Source organism: Salmo trutta, chromosome 27, assembly GCF_901001165.1.
Source record: "Salmo trutta chromosome 27, fSalTru1.1, whole genome shotgun sequence".
NCBI lineage: Eukaryota > Metazoa > Chordata > Actinopteri > Salmoniformes > Salmonidae > Salmo > Salmo trutta.
In genome coordinates, this window is record NC_042983.1 from 15059846 (window position 1) to 15082650 (window position 22805).

Consider the following 22805-nt stretch of genomic DNA (forward strand, 5'->3'; position numbering starts at 1 on the left):
ATCCCCCTACTGAACAGAACTGTGCACAGACAGTGTCCTGTCCAGCTGCCTGGGACTGTGTTAAATGAATTACCAGAGGTGTGACTGCTGCGCACAGACACACAAATACACACAGAGTCAATGAGCGCGGGCTGGATGACAGGGCCTGGGGTCTGGGTTATGGCTGGGGGACATCCAGAGAGGGGTGGTGGGCTGTCACAGTGCCAGTCCAGAACAGGCCTCTCTGTGTAGGCACAGCAGTCAGCTACCTCCGGGTCACAAGGGCAAACCCAGCCTCTATAGGATGACTTCAAGTAGCCTAGCCTACTACCACCCTCTGGTATTCTGGTCTATTCTACTTACCAATCCTACAATTTCTGTATGATTTTATTCCCTTCTAATATATTCCAGATGATATGGTTCTATTCTATTCTGTGTTTTATTTATATTTAACCTTTATTGATACATATTAATTCAATTAAGAACAAATTCTTGATTCCACTGTTTCCATGTGCTTCTGTTCTTTCAGGTTATTTACCTTTCATTCTATTGTCTCCATTTGGTCCTATTACACTGAACTCATATTCTTTTGTGTATTAAAAGTAAAAGTAGGCTAAAATGTATACATGTGTGACATAATTATACCAAATTATAATTTACATTCCCATTATTATTATAAGCAAAATTATTTTAAAACTGTGTCAACAAGCCTTTGTTAGTCTGGCTGGATGTGAAGGACCTGACACCAAGACATCAGTAGAGCCACCCTTCCCTTCCCTATCAGCCATAGCGACCCGCGGCAGAGCCACCCTTCCCTTCTCTATCAGCCATAGCGACCCGCGGCAGAGCCACCCTTCCCTTCTCTATCAGCCATAGCGACCCGCGGCAGAGCCACCCTTCCCTTCTCTATCAGCCATAGCGACCCGCGGCAGAGCCACCCTTCCCTTTCCTATCAGCCATAGCAACCCGCGGCAGAGCCACCCTTCCCTTCTCTATCAGCCATAGCGACCCGCGGCAGAGCCACCCTTCCCTTCTCTATCAGCCATAGCGACCCGCGGCAGAGCCACCCTTCCCTTCCCTATCAGCCATAGCGACCCGCGGCAGAGCCACCCTTCCCTTCTCTATCAGCCATAGCGACCCGCGGCAGAGCCACCCTTCCCTTCTCTATCAGCCATAGCGACCCGCGGCAGAGCCACCCTTCCCTTCCCTATCAGCCATAGCGACCCGCGGCAGAGCCACCCTTCCCTTCTCTATCAGCCATAGCGACCCGCGGCAGAGCCACCCTTCCCTTCTCTATCAGCCATAGCGACCCGCGGCAGAGCCACCCTTCCTTCTCTATCAGCCATAGCGACCCGCGGCAGAGCCACCCTTCCCTTCTCTATCAGCCATAGCGACCCGCGGCAGAGCCACCCTTCCCTTCCCTATCAGCCATAGCGACCCGCGGCAGAGCCACCCTTCCCTTCTCTATCAGCCATAGCGACCCGCGGCAGAGCCACCCTTCCCTTCTCTATCAGCCATAGCGACCCGCGGCAGAGCCACCCTTCCCTTCTCTATCAGCCATAGCGACCCGCGGCTGAGCCACGGGAGAAACTCCGGAGAAACAAGAGAGCGATGGGGGGAGGAAACACTTTCCCTTCTGACTGCTGCGCTACCGCGGTCCGCCGGAGAGAGAAAGAGACAAGCAATATCAGACAATAACACAACGACGACGGGATGTCCAGGTTCGAATACACTCCAATAGGCTACAACACACAGGCCTATAAAATGCACTATAGACTAATCTTAACCACATGGAAGGCCAATCCGAAACTCCTAGTTTTGGCATTATTAAGTGGTTATTAACTCATCATTAGCCTAAAACTGTTATGTCACATTCACAGGGCTCGATCTGAAGTTTTCCGCGGACAAGGAACTAGGTTCCGATAAGGCTACTGAGGAAAATTAACAACATTTGAAGTTATCAAGTTGGCCTACCTCTGTGCGCCCCGTAACAGAGAGCGACGATCAGCAGCAGCAGCGGCCGCAGGGAAGGCGAGGATGCGAGGCGCTCAGCCCCGCGGTAACAACATCCGGCTCTCCCCATCCCCGTCCATGCAGGGCCAGGAGGGGAGAGGGGACAGGCAGCCACGGGGGAGAGGGGTGAGGTGCGGCGGCGGGGTTTCCGTTAAAGTCAGGCCTCTGCTCTCCTTCTCCCTCGCTCTCTTCTCCTTCCTCGCTCTTCTCTCCTTCCACTCCGCGGGTGCGCAGGGGCATTAAAGTGCAGATTCTACGCGGAATGCGATCGGTCAGGGAGGAGGAATGGAAAGAAAAGGAGAGGAGGAGGAAAAGGGGAAAACAGTAGCGATTGAAAAATAGCAGTCCTTCCACCAAACACTTTCACTCCTTCTTCGCCCCCTGCATCAGATTTCCTGTCTCTAGCAGCGCTATTCCGTCCTGGTTGAGTTTAGTCTTGTTGTAGCAATAAATCTCGGCTCCGCTCTCTCTCTCTCTCTCTCGCCCCCCTCTCTCTCTCTCTCTCTCTCTCTTTCTCTCCAGGCCTCACCTAAGAATCCTCCCCTCTCCTCTCTTCCTCAGATCGATAGCAAATCAACCAAACCCTTTTGCGGAAAACCCGCCTCTGAGAGAGCAGGACCCGCCCGCCCTGTCAGCCTTGGGCTTCGCGGGGGAGAGAGAGAGAGAGAGCGAGAGAGAGAATACAAATTCCACCTAGACAACGTTGCCCTAGAGCACTGGTTCTCAATCCTGGTCCTGGGGACCCAAAGGGGTGCACGTTTTGATTATTTGAATCAGGTGTGTAGTGCTAGGGCAAAAACTAAAATGTGCACCCCTTTGGGTCCCCAGGACCAAGATTGAGAACCACTGCCCTAGGAACATACATTTCGACATACCAATTAGGATCTGGCTAAAAAATACTTTAATCAGTTATAGAACAAATTGCCCTTTATGGTTGTGAGGTCTGGGGTCCGCTAACAAGCCAATAACTCACAAAATGGGACAAACACCAAATTGAGACTCCAAATAATGCACGCAGAGCAGAATTAGGACGATACCCGCTAATTATCAAAATCCAGAAAAGAGTAAATCCTACAACCACCCAAAATGAAGCGATTCCCAAACCTTCCATAACAAAGCCATCACCAGAAAAATTTACCTGGAGAAGAGCCCCCTAAGAAAGTTGGTCCTGGGGCTCTGTTCACAAACACAAACACACCCCACAGAGCCCCAGGACAGCAACACAATTAGACCCAACCAAATCATGAGAAAACAAAAAGATAATTACTTGACACATTGGAAAGAATTTAAAAAAAACAGAGCAAACTAGAATGCTATTTGTCCCTAAACAGAGAGTACACAGTGTCTGTCATGCTCTGACATTAGAGAGTCTGTTTTATTCTCTATTTGGTTAGGTCAGGGTGTGACTTGGGTGGACATATCTATGTTTCTATTTCTTTGTTGGCCTAGTATGGTTCCCAATCAGAGGCAGCTGTTTATCGTTGTCTCTGATTGGGGATCATACTTAGGCAGCCGTTTTCCCACTTGTGTTTGTGGGTAATTATTATTTTCTATGAGTGTTTGTGTGCGCCACAGTTGCGGCACGTTTGATTTCTGTTTACCTGGTTTTTGTGAAAGGTTTCACTTCCATTAAAGATGTGGAATTACAAGCACTCTGCGCCTTGGCTCATTTATGACAGGGAGTTTGAAAACAGTGAACGTGACAGTGGCAGAATACTTGACCTCTGTGACTGACCCAAAATTAAGGAAATATTTGAATATGTACATAATATGACATTTAAAATGTTTATTCTTTTGGAAATTTTGTGAGTGTAATGTTTACTGCAAATTTTTTATTGTTTCTTTCACTTTTGTTTATTATCTATTTCACTTCCTTTGGCAATGTAAACATATGTTTCCCATGCCAATAATGTCCCTTAAATTGAGAGAGAGAGGAACAGTGTTCAGTTATTAAAAATAATAATGATAATGTATAGATGCAGTAAGGCATTTCAAGTCATTGTGGATCATCTTATGGCTATATTTAGGTCTAGCTGTTATTAGCCTGAAAAAAGCTCTCCAGAAGCCAGACAAAGACTTAGACAAAGACTTAGACATAGTGACGTTTTACTAGCCCTAACTCATTATTATGATGACACTCCATCATGGCGAAACATCTTCAAACCGACACTCATAATTTATGACCCCTCTCTCTGCCTCATCATATGCTTCCTGTGAGTCTATCTCAGGTTTCTCTGCTTCACAGCAACACACTGTGTGTGTGTGTGTGTGTGTCTGTTAATCCTCTCCTTTAGTCCAGCTGGAATGTGCCAGGTGTTGGGAACACTTAGACACCAGTAGGAATCTCTGTTCACATTAACATCACTGCTACTCAGTGTGGTTACGATGTGTGTGTGTGTGTTCTGTATGCTTGCCGGAGTATGGAACAGAGCGGCTCTGTGGATGGTGTGGTACAGGTAACGGCCAAAATAAAGGAAACACTAGCATAAAGTGTCTGAATTGGGCGTTGGGCCACCGCAAGCCGCCAGCGCCGCCAGGTGCTTCAATGTACCTTGGCATAGATTCTGGAACTCTATTGGAGGGATGCGACACCATTCTTCCACGAGACATTCCATCATTTGGTAGTTTGTTGATGGTGGTAGAAAACGCTGTCTCAGGCGCCACTCCAGAATCTCCCATAAGTGTTCAGTTGGGTTGAGATCTTGTGACTGAGACACACACAAACACACACACCCTAAAACCCCTATGCTCCTTTGAGAACCATCTTTCAATGAGATCTCTTCTTCTAGCCATGGTAGCCCAGGTAATGGGCACTGGGTATTTTTATACATGACTCTAAGCTTGATGGGCTGTTTTATTTGCTTATTAATCAAATCAAGAACCACACCTGTGTGGAAGGACCTGCTTTCAATATACTTTGTATCTCTCATTTACTCAAGTGTTTCCTTTGTTTTGTCCGTTACCTGTATGTTTGGTGTGTGTTACAGGTTGGTCAAATCAAAGCACATTTTACTTTGTCACATGCTTCGGAAACAACAGGTGTCGACTAACGATGAAATGCTTACTTACGGGTCCTTTTCCAACAACGCAGAGTTAAGATACAAAAATTCAAAAATGTATAGTTACATGAAGAATAAATTCACAGTGAATAACCGATAACAATAAAGAGTAAAGTAACATGGCTATATACTGGGAGGACTAGTACTGAGTTGATGTGCAGGGGTACGAGGTAATTGAGGTAGCTATGTACAGATACGTGTGCAGAGGTAAATTGACTAGGCAACAGAATAGATAACAGACAGTAGCAGCAGCGTATGTGGTGAGTGTGTGTGTGTGTGTGTGTGTGTGTGTGTGTGTGTGTGTGTGTGTGTGTGTGTGTGTGTGTGTGTGTGTGTGTGTGTGTGTGTGTCGTCAGTATGCATGTGTCCGTGTGCTATGCAGTGTGTGTGTTGGGATGTCAGTGTAAGTATGTGTGAGTGTGTGGGTAGAGCCCAGTGAGTGTGCATAGAGTCAGTGCAATAAAGGGCAAATGCAGGGAGTCCGATCATGTAATAACTACAGCTATGACTCATATGTACACCCCCCATACTCAGATCACACACCACACATCACACACCACACACACACATACACACCACACATCACACACCACACACCACACACCACACATCACACACCACACATACACACACACACACCACACATCACACACCACACATCACACACCACAACACACCACCACACACACACACCACACATCACACACCACACATCACACACCACACATCACACACCACACACACACCACACATACACACCACACACACCACACACACACACACACATCACACACCCACACACACACCACACATCACACACCACACATACACACACCACACACACCACACACCACACACCACACATCACACACCACACATCACACACCACACACCACACACCACACACACCACACATCACACACCACACATCACACACACATCACACACCACACACCACACATACACACACACATCACACCACCCCACACCCCACACACCACACCACACACCACACATCACACACCACACACACACCACACATCACACCCACACCACACACCACACATCACACACCACACATCACACATCCACACACACACCACACATCACACACCACACATACACACACCCCACACCACCACCACACACACACCACACATACACACCACACACACACATCACACACCACACACCACACACCACCACCACCACCACACACCACACACCACACATCACACACCACACACCACACATCACACACCACACATCCCCAACCCACACCACACATCACACACCACACATCACACACCACACACACACATACACCCCACACACACCCACACCCACACCACCACACACCACACATCACACACCACACATCACACACCACACATCACACACCACACACCACCACACACAACACACACACCACACACCACACATCACACACCACACACACCACACCACACATCACACACCACCACACACACATCACACACCCCACATCACACCACCACACACACACACACACCACACACACCATCACACACAACACTCCAACACACATCACACACCACACATCCACACACCACACATCCACACACCACACACACCACACACCACACCACACAATCACACCACCACACACCACATCACACACCAATCACACACCACACTACACACACCACACACACCACACACCACACACCACACATCACACACACACATCACACACCACACACCACCACACATCCACACACCACACACACCACCACCACCACACCCACCACACATCACACACACACCCACACACACACCACACATCACACACACCACACACCACCTCACACACCACACACCACACACCACACACACACACCCACCACACACCACACATCACACACCACACACCATCACACACCACACACACCACATCACACACCACACATCACACACCACACCCATCACACCCACACACCACACATCACACACCACACATCACCACACACACACCACACACCACACACACCACCACACATCACACACCACACATCACACACCACACATCACACACCACACATACACACACCACACACACCCACACACCACACATCACACACCACACATCACACCACACCCACCACACACCACACATCACACACCACACATACACACACCACACACACCACACACCACACACCACACATCCCACACCACACATCACACACCACACACCACACATCACACACCACACATCCACACACACACACACACACCACACACCACACACCACACACCACACATCACACACCACACATACACACACCACACCTCCAACACCACACATCCACCACACACACATCACACACCCACACATCACACACCACCAACACCACACACACACATCACACACCACACATACACACCACACATCACACACCCACTCACACACCACACACACACATCACACACCACACATACACACACCACACATCACACACACACACCACACACCACACCACACACCACACATCACACACCACCCACCACACCACACACCCCACACACCACACACACACACACCACCACACCACACACCACACACCACCACCACACACCACACACCACACACCACACACCACACACCACACACCACCATCACACACCACACATCACACATCACACACCACACATCACACACCACACATCACACACCACACATACACACCCACACACACCACACACCACACACCACACATCACACATCACACACCACACATACACACACCACACATCACACACCACACATCACACATCACACACCACACACCACACACCACACACCACACATCACACACCACACATCACACACCACACACCACACACCACACATCACACATCACACATCACACATCACACACCACACATACACACCACACACCACACATACACACACCACACATCACACACCACACATCACACATCACACACCACACACCACACATACACACCACACACCACACATACACACCACACATCACACACCACACATCACACACCACACATCACACACCACACATCACACACCACACATCACACACCACACATACACACACCACACATACACACACGCCTTCCAATACCACACAAAGTTGTGCTGTCGTTATGAGCAGTAGAAAAAAGTTGCCCCCCCACCATCCTTCAGCGCGCACACGCACACACACACACACACACACACACACACACACACACACACACACACTAAACTCAACTCGTCGGACATGGCAGAGGAAATTATCCTCGTTAACCAGACACTGATATTAGATTACATCTGCTGTTTCCTGTTAGCTCCTCTCTGCTCTGGGGACTATCTCTTCACATCTTCTGGGATTGAGTCACATAGCTGGCTCTACACAACATGACGGGATGTGGATAATTATCTCAACATTAGTCTATTTCAGAGTGGTGAAAACACAAATGTTATTTTGGAGCGACCAGGTAAAGGCTCTTGAGCTCTTTACCTGGTCTGTCATTTCAGCAACAGGTACAAATGTTGCTTGGTTCAATTACAGCTCTCATCTGCTATTCATTAAGACTAATGTAACATCTCATACTAAATACAGATACACACACACACACACACTCTAATCACACACGCAGACACACAAATACACACTCGATCTGTGCACACACTTCACTCTATTCATCAAGCTAATTTCATATTTTCATACTAATCCATTTAATTACATCCACAGCTGAGCCTGGAGAGCAGGGGAGGCTGAAACTGACACACACACACACACACACACACACACACACACACACACACACACACACACACACACACACACACACACACACACACACACACACACACACACACACACACACACACACACCCTTTCTTCACCTCCACACCTTCCATTCCTTTCCTCACTCCCACTTTTCTCCACACCTCCATCCCTCCCTCCTTCCATCTAACCGTCTTTCCCTCCTTCTCTCCATTCCCTCAAACAGCCTGTCTGTCACTACATGGCTCACACCTCTGTCAGCCAGGGAACACCTGCATACGTGTATGTGTGTGTATGTGAGTGTGTGTGTGTGTGTGTGTGTGTGTGTGTGTGTGTGTGTGTGTTTGTGTGCATCTGTGTCTGTGTATGTATGTATGTGCATATGTACAGAACCAGTCAAAAGTTTGGACACACTTACTCATTCAAGGGTTTTTCTTTATTTTTACTATTTTCTACATTGTAGAATAATAGTAAATACATCAAAACTGTGAAATAATACATATGGAGTCATGTAGTTACCAAAAAAGTGTTTAACAAATCAAAATATATTTTATATTTGAGATTCTTCAAAGTAGCCACCCTTTGCCTTGATGACAGCTTTGCACACTGTAACGCCCTGGCCATAGAGGGTTTTTTTGTTCTTTATTTTGGTTAGGCCAGGGTGTTACATTGGGTGGGCGTTCTATGTTCCTTTTTCTATGTTTTTGTATTTCTTTGTTTTGGGCCGAGTAGGATTCCTAATCAGAGGCAGCTGTCTATCGTTGTCTCTGATTAGGAATCATACTTAGGCAGCCTGTTTTCCTTTGGGGTTTTGTGGGTTGTTGTTTTCTGTCTTGTGTGTGTTCACCTGGCAGAACTGTTGGCTTTCGTTTTCCCTGTTTGTTTTTGAAGTGTCTCATTAAAAATCATTATGACCACTTACCACGTTGCATCTTGGTCCCCTCTTCCAGACGATCGTTACACACACTCAAATCAAAATCGAATCAAACTTTATTTGTGTAACAATGTGCGCTGTGAGTTGGGAAGCAAGTTCAGGGAGTGAGTGTTTTAATAAATAAACAATACAAAACAAGAAACACGAACAACGCACAGACATAACACTGAAACAGAAACAAACCAAAGGGGAAGGAACCAAAGGGAGTGACATATATTGGGAAGGTAATCAGGGAAGTGATGGAGTCCAGGTGAGTCTGATGGAGCGCAGGTGTGCTTAACGATGGAGACAGGTGTGCGCCATAATGAGCAGCCTGGTGACCTAGAGGCCGGAGAGGGAGCACACGTGACAGTACCCCCTCCCCGACGTGCTGCTCCGGCCACAGGACGCCGACCAAAGTGACGATCCCGGGGATCAGGAGCGGATCGGACACATCTCAATCCGGCTGAGATGCAGGAGCATGGTGACCTAGAGCGCCGGAGAGAGAGCATACCTGACGGTACCCCCTCACCAGCGCATTCGGCTCCAGCCACAGGATGCCTACCCAAGGGACGATTCTGGGGATCAGGAGTGGACCGGTCACTCCTGCTGATGTGTGGGAACCTGTCACCGGCTGGGACACGGGAACCTGACAGACCGGCTGAGGCAGGGGAGCCTGGTGATCCAGCTGAGGCATGAGAGCCTGATGAGCTGACGGAGGCAGGAGAGCCTGGCGATCTGGCTGAGGCATGAAAGCCTGTAGCAGCTCCCGGACCTGACGTCATTCCCACCGAAACCAAACAAATACAAAAAACACTTCCTAATGCTTCCCTTAGGTGAGCTGTTATTCTGTGACACGTGCGCTGAGAGTCGGGAAGCAAGTTCAGGGAGTGAGTGTTTTAATAAATAAACGCAACACAATGCAAAACAAGAAACATGAACAACGCACAGACATGAAATTGAAACAGAAACAATAACGCCTGGGGGAAGGAACCAAAGGGAGTGACATATACAGGGAAGGTAATCAGGGAAGTGATGGAGTCCAGCTGAGTCTGATGGTGCGCAGGTGTGCGTAACGATGGTGACAGATGTGCGCCATAATGAGCAGCCTGGTGACCTAGAGGCCAGAGAGGGAGCACACGTGACAATTTGTCACAAGTGTAGACCTTACCGTGAAATGCTTACTTAAATGCCCTTATCCAACAGTGCAGTTCAAGAACAGTTAAGAAAATATTTACTAAATAAACCAAAGTAAAAAATAATAAAAAAGTAATACAATAAAATAACAATATCAGGTCTATATAGAGGGGGTACTGGTACCGAGTCAATGTGAGGGGTACAGGTTAGTCAAGGTAATTTGTACATGTAGGTAGGGGTGAAGTGACTATGCATAGATAATAAACAACGAGTAGCAGCAGTGTAAAAACAAATGGAGGAGGGGTCAATGTAAATAGTCCGGGTGGCCATATGATTAATTGTTCAGCAGTCTTATGGCTTGGAGGTAGAAGCTGTTAAGGAGCCTTTTGGTCCTAGACTTGGCACTCTGGTACTGCTTGCCGTGTGGTAGCAGAGAAATCAGTCTATGACTTGGGTGACTGGAGTATCTGACAATTTTTTGGGCTTTCCTATTATAAAAGTCCTGGATGGCAGGAAGCTTGGCCCCAGTGATGTACTGGGCCGTACGCACTACCTTCTGTAGAGCGTCAAGTTCAGATGCCGAGCAGTTGCCATACCAGGCGGTGATGCAACCGGTCAGGATGCTCTCGATGGTGCAGCTGTAGAACTTTTTGAGGATCTAGGGACCCATGCCAAATCTTTTCAGTTTCCTGAGGGGGAAAAGGTTTTGTCGTACCCTCTTCACAACTGTCTTGGTGTGTTTGGACCATGAAAGTTCGTTGGTGATGTGGACACCAAGGAACTAGAAACTCTCGACCTGCTCCACTACAGCCCCGTTGATGTTAATGGAGCCTGTTGGTCCACCTTTTCCTGTAGTTTACGATCAGCTCCTTTGTCTTGCTCACATTGAGGGAGAGGTTGTTGTCCTGGCACCACACTGCCAGGTCCCTGACCTCCTCCCCATAGGCTGTCTCATCGTTGTCGGTGATCAGGCCAACCACTGTTGTGTCGTCAGCAAACTTAATGATGTTGTTGGAGTTGTGTTTGGCCATGCAGTGGTGGGTGAACAGGGAGTACAGGAGGGGACTAAGCACACACCCCTGAGGGGCCCCAGTGAGGCCCCAGTGTTGAGGATCACAAATGTTCTATAGGATTGAGGTCAGGGATTTGTGATGGCCACTCCAATACCTTGACTTTATTGTCCTTAAGCCATTTTGCCACAACTTTGGAAGTATGCTTGGGGTCATTGTCCATTTGGAAGACCCATTTGCGACCAAGCTTTAACTTCCTGACTGATGTCTTGAGATGTTGCTTCAATATATCCACATATTTTTCATTCCTCATGATGCCATCTATTTTGTGAAGTGCACCAGTCCCTCCTGCAGCAAAGCACCCCCGCAACATGATGCTGCCACCCCCGTGCTTCACAGTTGGGATGGTGTTCTTCAGCTTGCAAGCCTCCCCATTTTTTCTCCAAACATAACGATGGCCATTTTGGACAAACAGTTCTATTTTTGTTTCATCAGACCAGAGGACGTTTCTCCAAAAAGTACAATATTTTTCCCCATGTGCAGTTGCAAACTGTAGTCTGGCTTTTTTATGGGGGTTTTGGAGCAGTGGCTTCTTCCTTGCTGAGTGGCCTTTCAGGTTATGTCGATATAGGACTTGTTTTACTGTGGATATTGATACTTTTGTACCTGTTTCCTCCAGCATCTTCACAAGGTCCTTTGCTGTTTTTCTGGGATTGATTTGCACTTTCGAACCAAAGTACGTTCATCTCTAGGAGACAGAACGCGTCTCCTTCCTGAGCGGTATGATGGCTGCGTGGTCCCATGGTGTTTATACTTGCGTACTATTGTTTGTACAGATGAACGTGGTACCTTCAGGCATTTGAAAATTGCTCCCAAGGATGAACCAGACTTGTGGAGGTCTACAATTTGAGGTCTTGGCTGATTTCTTTTGATTTTCCCATGATGTCAAGCAAAGAGACAGTGAGTTTGAAGGTAGGCCTTAAAATACATCCACAGGTACACCTCCAATTGACTCAAATGATGTCAACTAGCCTATCAGAAGCTTCTAAGCCATGACATAATTTTTGGGAATTTTCCAAGCTGTTTAAATGCACAGTCAACTTTGTGTATGTAAACTTCTGACCCACTGGAATTGTGATACAGTGAATTATAAGTGAAATAATCTGTCTGTAAACAATTGTTGGAAAAACTACTTGTGTCATGTACAAAGTAGATTTCCTAACCGACTTGCCAAAACTATAGTTTGTTTACAAGAAATTTGTGGAGTGGTTAAAAAAGGAGTTTTAATGACTCCAACCTAAGTGTATGTAAACTTACGACTTCAACTGTATGTCTCAGTTTTTAAAACCAGATCAGGGAACACCTGTGACCTGTGTATGTAGCTATTGTTGCTCCAGTCTGCCCCAAAAGTCTATCCAGAGCAGGGGTCACAGAGACAGTGAGCCAGCCATTAGCCAGGCCCTTCCTGAGTAAATACAGCCTCACAGACAGATTCTTTTGTCTACTGGTGCATGGACGATAAGAGATACAAACAGTTTAAATGTAATTTTCATTTACCTGGCTGAGTGGGATGGAACAGAATAAGACCACAGTCTTGGGACTCCTAGCCCTGGGACTCACCTGGGAACTGATAGCAGCTATTATTGTGCTAAATAGCAAAGAACCCCACACAACCCCCCTCCCCCCAACACACACACACACACACACACACACACACACACACACACACACACACACACACACACACACACACACACACACACACACACACACACATACACACACACAAGGGGCCATTACCAGGCCTGGGTTTGTGTTTGGGTGTGAGGGGTCATAAATCACAGGACAGCAGAACGCTGAGCTACACACACACACACACACACACACACACACACACACACACACACACACACACACACACACACACACACACACACACAGGGGTGGTCAGAGTACGATTGTCGCAGGTATCTGATGTGACCTGATGAGAGCCAATGATAAAGCTCCCTATGACAACATGTGTCTCTGTGTTGTGAGGTTAGTAGGTAACTCAACCCTATAATGGTGTGTTTCACTTGGATATCTCTGTCTCTTACAGTACATCTTACCTTACCACCTATCTTACCTTACCTCACATACTCACCTTACCTCACATGTGCCTTACCGCTGAGCACCTTAGGTTACACTCAGCTATCAGACTGGACTGTGTGTCTAGATAACACTCATCAGGTGAGACAGAAAGAGAAAGAGAGTGTAAGAGGAACTGGAGGTAGAGAAAAAAGAGAGATAGATGAGATAGATATGTAAATCACATTGTTGAAGAATGTGTAAGATGGTTGGGGTGGATGGGACACAGATATCTTGTCTCTGATTGGTTCCTACATTATTCCGGACCAATAGCAGAGCAGAGCAGAACTGTGCCTCTCCCAGCCATACAAAGAGCTTCCTTAATCGCTGGTCCCGGCCCCCTGGCAGGGAAGACAACACATCTCCTATTCCACATCACTCTCCTTCTCTCCTTCTCCATCCCTAATTATCCTATTCCACCTCCCTTTCACTCTCTGGAGCAATCTTGTCCTCACCTCACCCTCCTCAATGTCTTCTCTTCCTCTTCTTTTCCCCCATCTTTTCCTCTCATATAGGCCTTGCATCTACAACATCTGAAACAGGCAGCTGATAGACAAACAGGGTGGGGGAGTAACTGATTACATGTAATCTGATTACAAAAAAAATGCAACTGTAATCATTTATGTTACCAGCATCATCAAGTGAAGTTAGGAGGCTGCAGATTGCACAGAACAAAGCAGCAAGGATTGTTTTACGGTGGAGATATGGTTTTTCTGTTGCAGTCATACGCAATGTTCTTGGTTGGTCATCAATCGACAAGATAATTGAAAAAAACATGCTTATTTTATTTCATAATATACATCATTTAAAACGGCCAAGTACAATTCACAACGGCAATCAGTTGGTAAGAGACAGACATTCCGTAAATACTAGGAATAGATTGTCCACCATCTATGCATTATCCAGACAGAAAAGAGAAATAGGCAAAAGAACATTTCGATTTAGAGCAATAAAGAAATGGAATAAATTAACTGAGCAAACCAGAAACCTTTCAATATATACATTTAAACATTATTTTAAAACAATTTAAATATAATACACAGAAATGTTGTGGGATTACAGTAGATGAAGAATTCATATTTTTTAGATTGATTATTTATTTTTATTACGTTAGTATATTATGTATGTTTGTAATAGTGTGTTATATGTGAAAATGTGTTCGTATATAAATTGTATTTTAATATTTAAGGACTCTTGGAAGATTAGTCCAAATGGGGACTAAAAGAGATCCAAATCAAATCAAATCAAATCAAACCAGGAAAAATATTGTAATCCGATTACAGGTACTTAAAAAAAACTAGATGATTAAATGGATTACTTTTAAATTCAGAAGGGATGTTTACGAAAAAAAACCATTGACACCTTTCTGTTTTCTCAATGAAGTTCAATTCAGCATTGAAAAAAGGCGCAAGTTTAAGTTTGTTCTACCTGAGCGAGTTCATCTCTGGTCCCGGCCCCCTGGCCGCATCCTCAGAGTGTGTGAAGACCAGCTGGCGGGTGTCTTCTCTGACATCTTAAACCTATCCCTGTCCCAGGCTGCCCAGCTGCATTAATAAGGAGACCACCATCGTCCCAGTGCCCAAGAAAAACAAGGTGACATGCCCAAATGACTATCGCTCGTTGCGCTGACATCGGTCATCATGAAGTGCTTCAAGAGTCTGGTCATGGCCCACATCAAGGCCAGCATGCCAGGAACACTGGACCCACTCCAATTTGCCTACCGCTCCAACAGATCCACTTAAGATACCATTTCCATTGCTATTCACACAGCCACAAAAAATTTGGACAAGAAGAACACCTATGTGAGAATGCTGTTAATTGACTACAGTTAAGCATTCAACACTATTGTTCCTTCCAAGCTTGAAACCAAGAGCCGTGGGTCTGGACACCACTCTCTGCAACTGGATCCGAGACTTCCTGATGGGCAGACTACAGACTGTGAGGGTTGGCAACAACACCTCCTCCACACTGACTCTTAACACAGGGGACCCCTAGGAAGGAGGTCTGTGAACTGGCATTGTCGTGTCATGACAACAACCTCTCCCTCATTGTCAACAAAACAAAGGAGTTTGTCACACCCTGATCTGTTTCACCTGTCTTTGTGCTTGTCTCCACCCCCCTCCATCTTCCTCATTATCCCCTGTGTATTTATACCTGTGTTCTCCGTTTGTCTGTTGCCAGTTCTTCTTGTCTTGTCAGGTCTTACCTGCGTGTTTTCCCGTCTCCCTGCTTTCTCAAGTTCTGTTTCCTAGTTACCCTGGTTCTGACCATTCTGCCTGCCCTGACCCCAAGCCTGCCTGCCGTTCTGTACCTGCCTGACTCTGACCCATTTACGAACCTCTGCCTGTCCTGACCCCAAGCCTGCCTGCCTGCTGTTCTGTATCTTATTAACTCTGCCCTGGATTACGTACCTCTGCCTGCCTTTGACCTGTCTTTTGCTTGCCCCCTGTTTGGGTCAATAAACATCTGTGACTCTAGCTGTCTGCATCTGGGTCTTATCCTCAGTTCTGATAGAGTTGATTTTTGACTTTGGGAAGTGGAGGAGGGAACATGTACCAATCCACATCAATGGGACTGTAGTAGAGAGAGTCACAAGTTTTACGTTCCTTGGCGTCCACATCACTGAGGGCTTGTCATGGACCAAAAACACCAACACTTTAAAAAATATTTGTAAACATATTTTCCCCTAACCCTACCACCCCTCCCCTAATTCGAGTAAACTAATGGACAACAAACTCAGGCTTCTATTCCAACGTATACATACTAAACACATTTTACAGACACAGTATATTTTACAATAGTTAACTTTTATTTGTTTTTAGTCCCATCCTTCAGCAACCTTCCACCCCTCCCATCTACCTCTGAAGACCATCCAGTTGAGATTTTTATTTGCCATATATTTTTCAACTTGTGCTGTTTCACAAAAGTTTTGAACCTATATACATTTTATGGACACAGTATATTTGACATTAGTTATCTTGAATATTTTTAGTCCCACCCTTCAGCTCCACTCAAACCCTCCCATCTATCTCTGAACACCGTCCAGTTTTGATATCATTTGCCATACTGTATTGTATATTTTTCAACTGTGCTGTGATGTTTCACAAAAATTCTGAACCTTTCTGTTCTCATAGTTTCTACAGATTGTAAATTAAAGATAAACATTCATTTGTTGCAATTCTTCAGCCATTCCTGACCTGCTACCAAAAACAAGCTACATATGGACAGCACCAAAACAAATGATCTAATGATTCTGTCTCTTTGCAGCAAAATCTGCAGAGCTGGGATGGTTGTATCCCCAATATATATAACATTGTATTGGTTGTAAGAATTTTGTGTAACAATTCAAATTGAAGAGTGTATCAGTTCATAAACCACGTGCCATGGAATCGGTACATAGAATATCTCTTCCCAACATTTTGCAATCTATATGGCACAGCTGTACTTGTTTTTGGTCATTAAATGGAACTGGTATAGTTTTTTATTTATCAACATTTTCTTTAACCAATTTGCGTCTTTAATGCAGGGCCGACAGACAAGTTCTTTACTTTCTCCCCCTTCTACTTGCCTCTTCCATTTTTGCTGTAATGCTGCAATTAGTTGGTTTTAATTTTTAGTAGAGCAGACATTTCCATATATTTTTGTTAGCTGCATGTGTGACATAACTCCACCAGTCCTATTTATGATATCATTGACAAGATTATACTGTTCTTAAGATTTTTTTTTATCTGTTAGTATATTTGAGTTTAACCATAATATTTGTTGTAATATTTATTTTGTATTTCCTAGTGGCTTAAACTGAAATTGCAACCAACTTTCTATGCTTGTAACAATAGCTATATTTTGGAGATTATTTCATTTTCAAATAACCGAAAGTGAAAGGTTGTAATCTGAATAAAGGGAAAAAGGCCATTCTTGAACATCAGGTGAGACATTCTTACTAATCTGCTAGATAACCAGTGCGTATTTTTTGTATGTTTTGCTCATATAATTTAAATAACAAGTCGCGAAGTGTAGGCAAGGCCATAAGCAAATAGGTAAACTGGGATATGACTAAAGAGCTAATCAGGGTCATTTTCACAAATAGACAGAAACCTAGGTCAGAATGCTGTTCATTGACTATAGCTCAGACTTCAACACCATAGTACCCTCCAAGCTCATCATTAAGCTTGTGGCCCTGGGTTTGAACCCTGCCCTTTGCAACTGGGTCCTGGACTTCCTGACGGGCTGCCCCCAGGTGGGGAAGGTAGGAAACAACACCTCCACTTCGCTGATCCTCAACAAAGGGGCCCCACAAGGGTGCGTGCTCAGCCCCCTCTTGTACTCCCTGTTCACAGATGACTGCGTGGCCACGCACACCTCCAACTCAATCATCAAGTTTGCAGACAACACAACAGTAGTAGGCCTGATTACCAACAATTGCGCACAGCCTACAGGAAGGAGGTGAGGGCCTGGCGGAGAGGTGCCAGGAAAATAACCTCTCCCTCAACGTCAACAAAAGGAAGGAGCTGATCGTGGACAAAATGAAGGAGCTGATCGAAGGCTGAGGGAGCACTCCCCTATCCACACTGACGGGGCTGCAGTAGAGAAGGTGGAAAGCTTCAAGGTCCTTGGTGTACACATCACTGACAATCTGAAAGTCCCCGGGGGCACACTGCCTGCCCTCCAGGACACCTACAGCACCCGATGTCATAGCAAGGCCAAAAATATCATCAAGGACATCAACCACCCAAGCCACGGCCTGTTCACCCCACTTTCATCCAGAAGGCACGGTCAGACTGTTAACCTGTTAGGGCTAGGGGGCAGTATTTACACGGCCAGATAAAAAACGTACCCAATTTAATCTGGTTACTACTCCTGCCCAGTAACTAGAATATGCATATAATTATTGGCTTTGGATAGAAAACACCCTAAAGTTTCTAAAACTGTTTGAATGGTGTCTGTGAGTATAACAGAACTCATATGGCAGGCAAAAACCTGAGAAGGTTTCATGCAGGAAGTGGCCTGTCTGACAAGGAGTCGTTCTTCTTGTCTCTGTTTATTGAAGAGTGGGGATCTTAGCTGTAACGTGACACTTCCTACGGCTTCCATAGGCTCTCAGAGCCCGGGAAAAAGCTGAACGATGACGAGGCAGCCCCAGGCTGAAACACATAATCGCCTTTGCCAAGTGGCCGATAAGAGGACAAAGGAATTAGGCGCGTGCCCGAGTCGACCCTGTGCTGTATTTTCTTTCGGCTGTTTACCTAATTGCAGATTCCCGGTCGGAATATTATCGCTTTTTTACGAGAAAAATGGCATAAAAATTGATTTTAAACAGCGGTTGACATGCTTCGAAGTACGGTAATGAAATATTTAGAAATCTTTTGTCACGAAATGCGCCGTGCGCGTGACCCTTATTTACCATTGGGATAGTGTCTTGAACGCACGAACAAAACGCCGCTGATGGAACATAACTATGGATTATTTTGGACCAAACCTACATTTGTTATTGAAGTAGAAGTCCTGGGAGTGCATTCTGACGAAGAACAGGAAAGGTAATCAAACTTTTCTAATAGTAAATCTGACTTTGGTGAGTGCTAAACTTGCTGGGTGTCTAAATAGCTAGCCCTGTGATGCCGGGCTATCTACTTAGAATATTGCAAAATGTGCTTTCACCGAAAAGCTATTTTAAAATCGGACATGTCGAGTGCATAGAGGAGTTCTGTATCTATAATTCTTAAAATAATTGTTATGCTTTTTGTGAACGTTTATCGTGAGTAATTTAGTAAATTGTTAGTAAATTCATCGGAAGTTTGCGGGGGGTATGCTAGTTCTGAACGTCACATGCTAATGTAAAAAGCTGGTTTTTGATATAAATATGAACTTGATTGAACAAAACATGCATGTATTGTATAACATAATGTCCTAGGTGTGTCATCTGATGAAGATCATCAAAGGTTAGTGCTGCATTTAGCTGTCTTCTGGGTTTTTGTGACATTATATGCTAGCTTGAAAAATGGGTGTCTGATTATTTCTGGCTGGGTACTCTGCTGACATAATCTAATGTTTTGCTTTTGTTGTAAAGCCTTTTTGAAATCGGACAGTGTGGTTAGATAAAGGAGAGTCTTGTCTTTAAATAGCTGTAAAATAGTCATATGTTTGAGAAATTGAAGTAATAGCATTTCTAAGGTATTTGAAAATCGCGCCACAGGATTCAACTGGCTGTTACGTAGGTGGGACGATTTGGTGCCACCTGCCCTAGAGAGGTTAAATAGCCATCACTAGCTGGCTACCACCCGGTTACTCAACCCTGCACCTTAGAGGCTGCTGCTCGATATACATACACATGGAATCACTGGCCACTTTAATAATGGAAACACTAGTCACTTTAATAATATTTACATACTGCTTTACTCATCACATATGTATATACTGTAATCTATTCTACTGTATTTTAATCAATGCCACTCCGACATTGCTCGTCCTAATATTTATATATTTCTTTATTACATTATTTTACTTTTAGATTTGTGTATTGTTGTGAAATGTTAGATACTACTGCACTGTTGGATCTAGGAACACAAGCATTTTGCTACACCCGCAATAACATCTGCTAAATATGTGTATGTGACCAGTAACGTCTTATTTTATTTTATTTATTTTCCTTTCCATGGTAGTAAGATCTTATCTATTTTTGCTAACTTTCTATAAAAAGTTATTGTAGTGAGATAATGTCTTTCTTTCGGTATATGAATACCTAGTATGTCCACTTCAGCGTCAAACCATTTTATTGGTAAACTACACGGTAATGTAAAAAAAAGTTTTTGGGGATCCAATACATAACAGTACACTTATCATAATTTGGTTGTATTCCAGAGATATTAAAACAATTATCTGGATCCTGTATGATGCTGGAGGGATGTAAATTGTGGATTTAAAAGAAAACATGAATCATAAGCGTAAAATGACACCTTTGATTTTAAGCCCTGGACTTCTAGACCAGTATTATCAATATTATTGTTCAATGTAATTTTAATAGCCAACCTTTCGATGGCCTTAATAAATAGATATGCTGATAATGGACAACCTTGTTTTTCTCCACATGACACTTTAATACTCTGAGATATAGCCATATTTACTATTTTACACCTAGAGTTACAATACATAACTTTAACCCATTGTTTTAGAGATTCTCCACTCTTGTCATGAAGGCGCAACAGCGTCAGTGCAGTCTTTGATATTATTGACCATAATCTGTTGTTGAGAAAACGTATGTGTTATGGCTTTTCAACATCTGCCATATAGTGGATTCAGAGCTATCTATCTAATATATTTTCCTTAATGGAAGCTTCGCTAATGTCAAACAAGTAAAGTGTGGTGTACCGCAGGCCATCTACCAATGACCTGCCACTGGCATTAAATAAAGCATGTGTGTTCATGTATGCTGATGATTCAAACCATATACACATCAGCAACCACAGCTAATGAAGTCACTTAATCTTTTGGCTAAGAGTTGAGGAAAGACTGACTTTATAAGAAACATTAATGTGTTGGAAAATCAAAATTGTTTGCATAGTCAACATACACACAGCACTGACACACACTTACCCCACCATACATGCCACCAGGGGACTTTTCACAGTCCCCATGTCCAGTACAGAGCCATGAGTTTATGGAACTCTTTTTCATCTTATATAGTGTAAATGAACAGCAAACATGGTTTCATAAAACAAATAAAGCAACACCTGACGGCACAACTCCTCTCCCCCATGTGACCTACTTGTTGCGTGTATGTACTGACATGTATGTGGAACTGATTGATGTACACACACACTGACTACATGTTAATGTTTTTAAATGTATGTACAGTGGCTTGCGAACGTATTCACCCCCCTTGGCATTTTTCCTATTTTGTTGCCTTACACCCTGGAATTAGAATTTGTATCATTTGATTTACACAACATGCCTACCACTTTGAAGATGCAAAATATTTTTTCTTGTGAAACAAACAAGAAATAAAGACAAAAAAACTGAAAACTTGAGTGTGTATAACTATTCACCCCCCAAAGTCAATACTTTGTAGAGCCATCTTTTGCAGTAATTACAGCTGCAAGTCTCTTGTGGTATGTCTCTATAAGCTTGGCACATCTAGCCACTGGGATTTTTGTCCATTCTTCAAGGCAAAACTGCTCCAGCTCCTTCAAATTGGATGGGTTCTGTTGGTGTACAACAATCTTTAAGTCACACCACAGATTCTCAATTGGTTTGATGTCTGGGCTTTGACTAGGCCATTCCAAGACATTTAAATGTTTCCCCTTAAACCACTCAAGTGTTCCTTTAGCAGTATGCTTAGCGTCATTGTCCTGCTGGAAGGTGAACCTCCGTCCCAGTCTCAAATCTCTGGAAGACTGAAACAGGTTTCTCTCAATAATTTCCCTGTATTTAGCACCATCCATCATTCATTCAATTCTGACCAGTTTCCCAATACCTGCTGATGAAAAACATCCCCACAGCATGATGCTGCCACCACCATGCTTCACTGTGGGGATGGTGTTGCACCAGACGTAGCGTTTTCCTTGATGGCCAAAAAGCTCAATTTTAGTCTAATCTGACGGGAGTACCTTCTTCCATATGTTTGGGGAGTCTCCCACATGCCTTTTTGCGAACACCAAATGTGTTTGCTTATTTTTTTCTTTAAGCAATGGCTTTTTTCTGGCCACACTTCCGTAAAACCCAGCTCTGTGGAGTGGTTCTGTAGACAGATACTCCAATCTCTGCTGTGCTTTGAAGCTCCTTC

At 44.7% G+C, this 22805-nt stretch overlaps 1 protein-coding gene across 1 annotated transcript in view; it reads right to left on the reverse strand.

Moving 5' to 3' along the window:
- Positions 1-2591, reverse strand: part of rgmb (repulsive guidance molecule BMP co-receptor b) — a gene marked incomplete at its 3' end in the record, with an annotated part of 13047 nt that extends 10456 nt beyond the window's left edge. The window contains 1 exon segment of the mRNA XM_029716832.1: positions 1954-2591. Within this exon segment, the coding sequence (XP_029572692.1) occupies positions 1954-2062 (109 nt within the window).
- Positions 2592-22805: the final 20214 nt, after the last annotated feature.